The 9,759-nt window shown below is 42.1% G+C and overlaps 2 protein-coding genes across 3 annotated transcripts; one reads left to right on the top strand and one right to left on the bottom strand.

Annotated features, from left to right (window-relative positions):
* Positions 1-105: 105 nt before the first annotated feature.
* Positions 106-6,456, top strand: cryabb (crystallin, alpha B, b). Of its 2 annotated transcripts, none has more exons than XM_061248881.1 (3): positions 106-372; positions 3,211-3,333; positions 4,202-6,456. In XM_061248881.1, the coding sequence occupies exons 1-3, from the start codon at positions 181-183 to the stop codon at positions 4,403-4,405; spliced, it is 519 nt and encodes a 172-aa protein (XP_061104865.1). In that variant the 5' UTR covers positions 106-180; the 3' UTR covers positions 4,406-6,456. The 2 variants fall into 2 exon arrangements, with proteins under 2 accessions (XP_061104865.1, XP_061104866.1); XM_061248882.1 differs by lacking the exon at positions 106-372 and adding an exon at positions 1,060-1,150.
* Positions 4,737-8,974, bottom strand: cfap68 (cilia and flagella associated protein 68). The gene is made up of 4 exons (XM_061249391.1): positions 8,753-8,974; positions 8,564-8,636; positions 8,012-8,137; positions 4,737-4,747 (listed from the first exon to the last, which is right to left on the bottom strand). Exons 1-4 carry the CDS (start codon positions 8,972-8,974, stop codon positions 4,737-4,739), a joined length of 432 nt encoding a protein of 143 aa, XP_061105375.1.
* Positions 8,975-9,759: the final 785 nt, after the last annotated feature.

Consider the following 9,759-nt stretch of genomic DNA (forward strand, 5'->3'; position numbering starts at 1 on the left):
GGGGAGAGATTGAAAAAAAAAATCAGTTTACATCACTGTTCCAGAAAGATCAGTAGGAGTGTGTCTGGTTGGCGCAGACTGGCAGAGAGGTGGTTATATATAAGGGAGCTCGGTCGACAGGCGGAACTTTCTCCCTGCAGAGTAACAGTGCAGTTGGGCCTTCCTTTTGGGTAAGACACCATGGATATTGCCATCCAGCACCCCTGGTTCCGACGGTCCTTCTTCCCCTCATTGTCTGCGCCCCGGATCTTCGATCAGCGCTTCGGGGAGCACATAACGGACACCGAGCTATACGCACCCTTTCCCTCCTTCTACTACCCCCGACTGCCCCTGCCCCACCTGCCCAGCTGGGTGGACAGCGGGCACTCAGAGGTGAGAAACGTGAGCAGACGTGCATGTGGAAGTTCGCACACACACACACACACACACACAGTAACTCTTTCTGTGTTGCCATGTTCTAACAGAATGGTTGTATCTTTTCCGCGGCCATTGCTTTTTTGTGTAAAGCATTTTGATTGCCGCATGCTTTCGGAGCTGCTAAGGTTTTGTTTAAGGGTCCATACTGACTGCTATGCCGTCATTGGACACTAATAGCATGGTATGGTATCCATGGTATCAGGGTTGGTCAAGCTGCTCTCACGTAATGAAGTCACGAACATCATTGCCCAACGTCAGTCATGCTAATCTGGAAAAAGTAGTTTGCATTTTCATTTGCAACATTCAAGCATATTGCCTTTCTTTTCCTGTCTGACACTTACAAATGTGCTATCAATGCTAATGCTAAAGGCTGTTATGTGTTTTTCTGCAAATGCTATGGCTTCCAGGATTTTTAAAATTCTTCTTTCAAAGCCACTCGGAGTAACAGACACAAAAGCAAGGTGCACCTGTTTCAATTATTTAAACCGTGGACACAGTAATCCTGGGTTATTTTTAACTTGTACTGTCACTGATACTACTAATGTCACTGGTGACTCACCCTGCAACATGACGCAATGAAAAGAATATTCGAGAGAAGGCTCATCAGAACTCCTGGGCAGGGTATTCAGTTAAAGCACCAGCACTCAGGAAGGTGAGTCTGGATGAAATCCGGTGGTTGCCAGTTCTGACTGTGGGTCAGTGTTGAGCTGCTCATACCCCCCAGGAATGGAGAGTAAGAGTCTGCAGGCTATGTCCAATATATAGTGGCACATGTTATACTGTTGCCAGCCATGTAAATTTTGCAGTTTTGCAGCTGGTGAATGAGTCCAGAAAAGTGATGACTACCTGTTTTGAAGGATATTGTATGGCAGTGGGGTGATTTTACCATTACATTTGGACATTCCAAATTATGGGATAAAATAGATTAGATTAAAAGGTATGAAAAAAGAAGGATCACCTCTTACTGGGGCTAGCACATAATGCTACATAACGCTATAACTGTACAGATACCCATTGCAGATTTATTGTTTTGGAATCCACGTTCTGCTGAACATACTCATAAGTGAAACTAGCTCCGTGCAATCTGAAAAATTGCATTCTTATTGACCTGTCATAGCTGGACTCTTGTAAAGTCCATGCGTTCGTACCATAGGTTCTTTGAAACCACATCAATGAACCACAGCCCTCTTTTCTAGTTTAGTCTTTGCATTTAAAATACTAAATAGTTTCTAAGATTAGTTAAATATGTTTTCCGGGATAGGTGGCAAGATTGACAGCACAGTTGCCTCTAGCGCTTTCGGGCAAGACTGTTACTCGCGCCTTACCTAGTATTGTGGCCCTTACCAAACCTATGTGAGTTCACTTGCATGCTTCATTTGAGTCTTTTAATAGGAGTTTTTTTTAAGGAGGACTTGATTTCAATCCATCTCTGACAGGGTGTTTGGTTTATTTTTTAACCGGGGACTTCTTGCCGTTATGCTATCCTAAATGAAACTCTTACCTGTGGCTTCATGTAGCGTTGGAATTGAATTTTGTGCTGCGTCATGGGAGGGCTACGAAAGCCCATTTTAAAACCTCAGGAGATGCCAGAAATCTTTCTTGTTTGATATATTTGAAAAAATATTATTAGGTATGATCTGACTGTACAGGAAAAATAATGTAATGGCAGCTAACTATATCAGGTGACAGTGGTTTTCAAATTCCAGAACCTGTCTGTCACTGCAGAAACAGTCTCTGGAATTAAGCCCTCGGCCTTTGACCGTTCTCTGTCCTCGGTCCCGTTTTGAAATTGAGTCAAACTGTGTGTGCTAAAGGAACACAATGTGATGTCGTGAGGCAGAGATACTACGACACAGGCTATTAATAGAAAGGGATAAATAATGCCACAGGGTCAAGTCTAACAGCAGGCACAGACAAAGTCACCATGCGATTATGACTGCCCTGCACCTCACCCTGTTAAAACACTGGGGTTTCAGTGTTTTACTGTACTGTGCAAGTGTTAGGCACCTGTATATCATTCTGTCCATATAAGAATCTTTCAAACAGAATTCAATGAAAGGTCCTAAATAAACGTACTATACATTTGACATTAGATTTTAGTAATTTGGCAGAATATTTTTTGTGACCGCCCTTCGTCGTTAAAACTACATCACTTCTCTGAGATAGCAAACGCTATCCTGCAGTTGGGAGGTTGTTCCAATCATGTTGGAGAACTTGCCACAGTTCTTCTGCAGACTTTGGTTGGCTCCTTGCTTTTGATCTCAGACAGCCTTGATCAAGTTTTTATGTAAAAATAGTCAATTGCTTACAGTAATACAAAATACAAAAAAGTCTCAGTAAAATTAAATCTTTTGGAAAATGAATATTTGGAAATCTCAAATGTGTTCTTTTATACTAACACACACACACACACACACACACAAAAAAAACATATATATAATAAAGTCTAGGGTGCCTAAGACTCCTGCACAGTACTGTATGTGCCCCGTGGTCTCATTGCATCGCATTACACATGACTGACTTCTCCAATGCTCTGGCCCTGGATGTCTGCTGTCTCTGCCTGCCAGCAGTACATGAGGTATAGTCCTTCCTGGGCACAGGGAGCAGGGCATTGTTGAAAATATTCATGGTCACATACTGAATCTCCACCCACTGGCATAGGCTGCTGGATCATTCTGGAAGGAATCAATTTCTTCAAAATAACTTGCCTTTCTACCACTGTATGGTTGTTGTCACTTTTAAGCAATGGGAAAAAGCTTTCACCTCTCAAACCTCGTGTTTGTGCTCTGCTAGATGCGAATGGAGAAGGACCAGTACACAATTAATTTGGACGTCAAGCATTTTTCTCCTGAGGAGCTCACAGTCAAGATCAGTGGAGAGTTCATTGAGATTCACGGGAAGCACGAGGACCGCCAGGTACCAACTCATATATACCGGTTAATATACAAATCATCATTAGACCAAATGTTTCTGTGATAGCAGACCCGGGGAAATTGTGATTGCAGGTCGCCTTAAAAGCATTCTCACCCAGGTCCTGGTCTAGAGGTCTTGATGAGTAGGACGTTAGGTGAGCTGAAAAGATATTCTGAATGAACTCAAAAGCTCAAAGCACCATCCACTCTCAATGAGAGCAAACTTTCTGTTACTGTGTAATTTACATGGTAACTACCTGCATGCCAAGACAGAAATGTGGGGTATGAGGAAAGCAAATATATTTTCTTGTATTAAATTGTGTTGCCATGTTTTTACTGCGTATTTTGAGCCAATCTAATGGCTTTTTCTTCATTCATATAAGAAATATGACGAAAGGACGATAATATAAAATACTGTATGATGATAGGTCGGGAGGTGTCCCCCCCTCCCCCCCACCCCCTTGCATCAATGACCACACACCCCTGATCATAACATTGTTTTTATTGGATCTGTCTAAGATTTAAGTAAACAAAATAACAGACCCTTAAAATTCTCAGGTTGTAAAATCCTGCTCTCAATCAGTGAAATTGGAGCGTATAGCAGGTCAGTGGTGATGCAGGCCTTAATACGGCCTGTAGCCTAGCGATTAAGGTACATGACTGGGACCCACAAGGTCCGTGGTTCGATCCCCGGTGTGGCCACGATAAGATCTGCACAGCCATTGGGCCCTTGAGCAAGGCCCCTAACCTTGCATTTCTCCAAGGGAGGATTGTCTCCTGCTTAGTCTAATCAACTGTAAGTCTGCTAAATGTCATTAATGTAATGTAATGTAATACACCCTGTTCGTTGTGATTTCGTCTGGCCTTCCCAGGACAACCACGGCTTTGTGTGTCGGGAGTTCCTCAGGAAGTACAGGGTGCCGGCGGGGGTGGATCCCGCCAAGGTCACCTCCTCCCTGTCCTCTGACAGCGTGCTGACCCTCGTCGCTCCTCACAAGATGGCGGAGTATCCGGAGCGCGTCATCCCCATCACCTGCGATGAAAGGCCTGCTGTGACCGCGCCCCAGAAGAAGTAGGGCTACTAACCCCTCCCCAATCATCAACCACGTCTACCCAGGCACCTGGCAGCCCTGGCACTCATGTATAACCCTCCTTCACCTTCACACCTAACTCATCATTAGTGACCCAGCGACCCAGCGATACTGTATTTTCCACAGACATGGTGTGCCGTTTAGTGTTTTACAGAGACTGAGATAGGATAAGATGAAGTTTAGGGGTCAGGCTTATTTGACAAACTTTGGACCTCCAGTCCCTTCAGCCACTTCACATATATTAGCACAGATATCCCCCGTACTGCTTCATGTGGAACGCAGACTCTCACTCACATTCCTGCTTCATGAATGACTTTCAAGGCTCTTCTGGAGCAGCAGCAGGAATTTTACCACACAAGGCAAGCACAATCAGCTCTTTGTCCAAGGACGGACCCTGAGAACCCAAGCTAAGCTGCTGCACATCGAAGCCAATAACAAAACATGTTTCTTTGTGTGAACCCATCTCTGTCCCGCCAAGAATAGGTTTTTAGTCACAGAGGTGCAAGACAATAATATATTCCCTTACCGAAACAAAATATACTGCAATATATTGTAAATACGGTATATGGGTAACATAATTAGCTTAAAATATTAAAAGCCTGGTCTGTGTCATATATTTTATTTCAATATGTTCAGTACATTCATTTCTGTAAGAACTAGTGCTTTCTCATACTTCCACACCTAATGATGGTGTATAAATATCACAGTCATTTTTGCATCTTTGCTCTCTTTCATCATCAACACTTTTGCATTGCAAATCATTCCGGATAAGCAACTACAGTGCAGAAATGCAAAGCACAATACAGTAAACACAGCTATAGAGAGATAAGAGCCTTGTTTTGCAGGCTGAAATCCCGATATGGATCCCAATATGGAACAGCTGGGAGGTGCTTGTGAATGTTGATCTCTTTCTCTGAACATTGTGTTATCACGTCCCCTTTAAAAAGCACAGACTTATTGCTATGGCAATATTACGTTTGTTAACTTTATGAAAAAGTAACATTACAGAAAACATAATAAAATCAAATAATTTCAGTTGTTGCAAGCTTCCTACCTTGGACTCTACAGTGCAGTCTGTAAGTATTTGGGCGGTGGTACAATTTCTGTTCTTTTGGCTCTGTGTTCCAGAACATTGGACTTTAAATGCATGCATGGGAATCCCTTTTCATACAGTCCCTCCATTTTAGGGGACCAAAAGTAATTGGACAGTTGGTATTCTCAGCTGTTTCTGAATTGTATATTCAATACTGGAGGTCACACAGTCAACCATATATACCATCAAAGTCAAGGGAGAGAATTTGAAAAAACTTTTATTCAGCGATCTTTGACATGAGATGACATCATGATGTACCCATGTGTAAAAAACAAAAAACAAAAATCACATCCCTGTCAATCACACAAGGCAATGGCTGTGTAGAAATAACATTAACTGCCATCTTAGTGGACTCATTACTATGGGACAAAGGTGAGTCATTAAACACCTCTTTAACACACACATAAGGCCTGCAGTGAGAGGGTAAACCGCCTGTTTACTGTTTTGCCTTGTGGGTCCAGCTACAAGCAGCACTGGTGTTCTTTATGACTACTTATACTGAGAGCCTATGATTCAATCGGACTCCATTTGAAGGCCAAAATTCAGCACCCATCCAAACAAACCTCAAAACCATGACTGCCACCCCACCCCCAAACAACCCTCAGCTAAGAAACGAGAATAAAGAAAAGACAGGAGAGGGATGTTTGAGGGAAGGTAGCAGTGGTACCAAAAACTGTTAGCAGTTGCTAGCTTCTGTGCCTGTGTTGTTAATCATTGCTTTATTATCACAAATTGCTGACAAACTGTAGTAGTACGAGCCGTATTTACACAATATTTCGCTACATTTGTAATAGTGATCATAATAATGGTGATCAAAATAAAAAAACAATGAAGTAATCCAGTAATAGGACAACTCTGTTCATTGTGTTTTCGACAAGCTGTCTGGAAGTGCCATTTCCATTTAAAGTAGTATTGTGGTGAAAAGTTTATTCCTGTAAATAAGTCAACCATAATGGTCAGTGTCAATAAAGACAATGTTGGTAATGTTCACTGTAATCTACCGGAATTTTCTAGAAACTAAAAGGTGCCAGCTGGGCTCTCTCTCTCCTACCCCCTTCCTTGTGGTTATCAACAACAATTATTGTAATTGATAGCCACAAGAAGAAAATGGCCTAAGACGTTCAGATCATGGGACACCAAGTTTTACTACTTTATTTACCGATAGAACCCATGAATGTTTTATACGGTGTTTAATTATTTACACATTCTGACCTCTTTTATCAATCTGTAGGAGGTGTAGTTGTTCAAATCAGCTTTATCTCATTAGTATTGTTTATGAGTACTGTATCTCATGCTCACATAGATTAGAGGTCAGTGTAGAAGCCCAGGTATTCACAGATAAAAGTATCATAAAAATAATAGTTCAGGTCTCCTCACTTGATCAAGTGAACTTACATTGCATACATAAATATTCAGTGTTAGTTTGATTCTGACACAATTTAAACAGGGATAAAATATCAAATGACAAATTAATTGGAATGTATGGCATGAACTAGTAATATTTAAATAGGTTTGGAGTCCATAATTTTAACAATCTTTATCAGAAAATTGAAATAATTTGTGCCTCTATTACACCTGAGTTTGAGCTGAACTGCAATGTCCACCCGAAATGCATCCACCACATACAGACATTATAGTATGTACTATGTGTGCTGTGGTGATTTCACTCTGCACACATACTGTCCAGAGTTTTGTGAGTGAAAGACTGAACTGCATTTGAGCAGGAAAGCAACTTAACACTCAAAGAGTTTAAAAAACAAGAGAGTGCAGTTGTAAATGCAGCTACGACACAGCATGATTACTTTTGAAGATGGAATCAGGGCCAAAGCCAAACCAGGAACAACCAGGATAGCAAATAAAAATGCTGAATATACACTCACCGAGCACTCTACTGCTATAGCCTATCCACTTAGCGTTATGATGCCTTGTGTGTTCAGAGATGCTCTTCTGCACACCACTGTTGTAATGTGTGGTTATTTGCATTACTGTCACCTGTCAGCTTTGACCAGTCTGGGCATTCTCCTCTGACGTTTCTCATTTGCCACTGATATAGCAGTTCTGTGTGCAGAATTCAAAATTCAATCACTGGAAAATTACTGATTTTTTTTTGTTTTTTGCACCATTCTTTGCAAACTAGTGTGCACTAGTGTGCGTCAAAATCCCAGTAGATCAGCAGATCCTGAGATACTCAAACCACCCTGTCTGCCACCAACAATCAAAGTGCCCGGTGAGCGTAGTTGGAAAGAAATAACAGAAACTTGCATTCATATTGAATGAAACAAAGTGACAGGGACAGTCGTCTAGTCTTGCTTTGCTCAAACAGCCAATGGAATGTCTCGGGCTGTGAGTGGCAGAGCCATTACCGCAGAATGAAGCATTAACTCAGAGGGGGGGACAGACAGCGCCCCCTGTCTGTGGTGGGCCCACTGCATGCCCCACTGAGTTGGTGGAACATAACCTTGTTTGAGGACCGGCCTGCGTTGCTGAGCCTGTGTCACCCTGGCCCTTCGATGTCATGTGATCTTTGAAGTCCACCCTGTAGATGGAGCTGGGAACACCTCGGGTGTGCAGGGGGTCCAGCTCAGGCTGGTGTCCAGGGAAAGAGCGAGCTTCTCTCTTCAAGCCTGCAGTGAAAAACAGAGGCCTATACATGTTTAAAAAATGGGACACACACGCACGCACTCACACACACACATGAACACTGTGCACACACACACACGCACACACACACACACACAAACACCGCACGCACACACGCACACACACACACAAACACCGCACGCGCACACACACACACACACACACACAAACACCGCACGCACACGCACACACACACACGCAAACACCCCACGCAGGATTAAGGTTATGTTCCACCAAAAATGCATCTTTGGTCTTCCAGATCATTTCAGAGGTACATACTTCACATTTTGTAGCAGTCTGTAATCTGAACCAGAGTTGAGGGATGACTTATAGCAAATAAAAGGTACATTTGACTGATTTGTTCATGGAACAGAACCTTAAGTACATTAAGTAGTGTGGAGGTAACGTACCAGTGGTGTGAAAGGGCTGCTTATCATCTTTTTTGTAGGAAGAAGAATATGTTGTTTCAAAATAGTGGGAGAACTGTGAAAGGTGAAATCATAAAGATCAGGAGAAAAAAACAAAACATTTTAACAAACATGCGGTTCACAATTCACTCCGTCAGTGCAAAATTGAAAAACCAGGTTAACAATACCCACCTGAGACGGTAGGGGGCGACGTTTAGATACATGGCAGACGTCGGAGCGCTCTTCTGACCAGTTGCCGACGAGAGTGCCTGTTGAGAAGGAATCTTCGCTGGTGGAGCCGCGCCAGCCGTACTGCTGAAATTTGGAGTCTTCTCCTTTCCACACTTCACCCTGTCCGGAGGCTTGCACCATATAGTGGAAAGGGGGGCTTCTGTCCTCCCAAGAAAATTCCATGCTAAAAAAAGAGGATGATGACGATGATGATGATCATTATTATTATTATTATTATTATTATTATTATTATTAGTCTTATTATTATTATTATTATTATTATTGTTTGAAGAAGGTTGCTTATTTGGCTAATTGGCACACTGCAGTTATAAACATGTGCACATGAGTTGCTTTCAGTAAAAATCCAACCTTTTAAATGGATGATATGTCAAAGTTAGGAAATGTAGAAGCATGAAATTAGGTGAACTCCCAGGCAAATAATGTGTATATCTGTAATGTTATATACACTCAGTGAGCACTTCATTAGGTATTTATTAGACTTCTACTGATGCTGTAGCCTATCCACTTAGAGTTATGTTGCAATGTGTATTCAGAGGCACTCTTCTGCATACCGCTGTTGCAATGTGCGGTTATATTCAGCTTTGAGCAGTCTGGCCATTCTCCTCTGACGTCCTCATTAACAAGGCGTTTCTGTCTGCAGAACTGCTGCTCAATGGATTTTTTTTGCACCATTTTTTTTGCAAACTCTAGAGGCTAGTGTGTGTGAACATCCAAGGAGATCAGCAGTTTCTGAGATACTCAAACCACCCTGTCTGCCACCAACAATCATTCCACGGTCAAAGTCACTTAGATAAAAAAAATTGGTTAGATTTTTTTGATGGTTGATGTAAGCATTAACTGAAGCTCCTGACCTGTATCTACATGATTGTATGCATTGCACTGCTTCCACACAATTAGCTGATAAGATAATTGCATGAATAAGTAGGTGTAATAAAGTAAAAAATGTT

Source organism: Conger conger, chromosome 7, assembly GCF_963514075.1.
Source record: "Conger conger chromosome 7, fConCon1.1, whole genome shotgun sequence".
NCBI classification, from domain to species: Eukaryota; Metazoa; Chordata; class Actinopteri; order Anguilliformes; family Congridae; genus Conger; species Conger conger.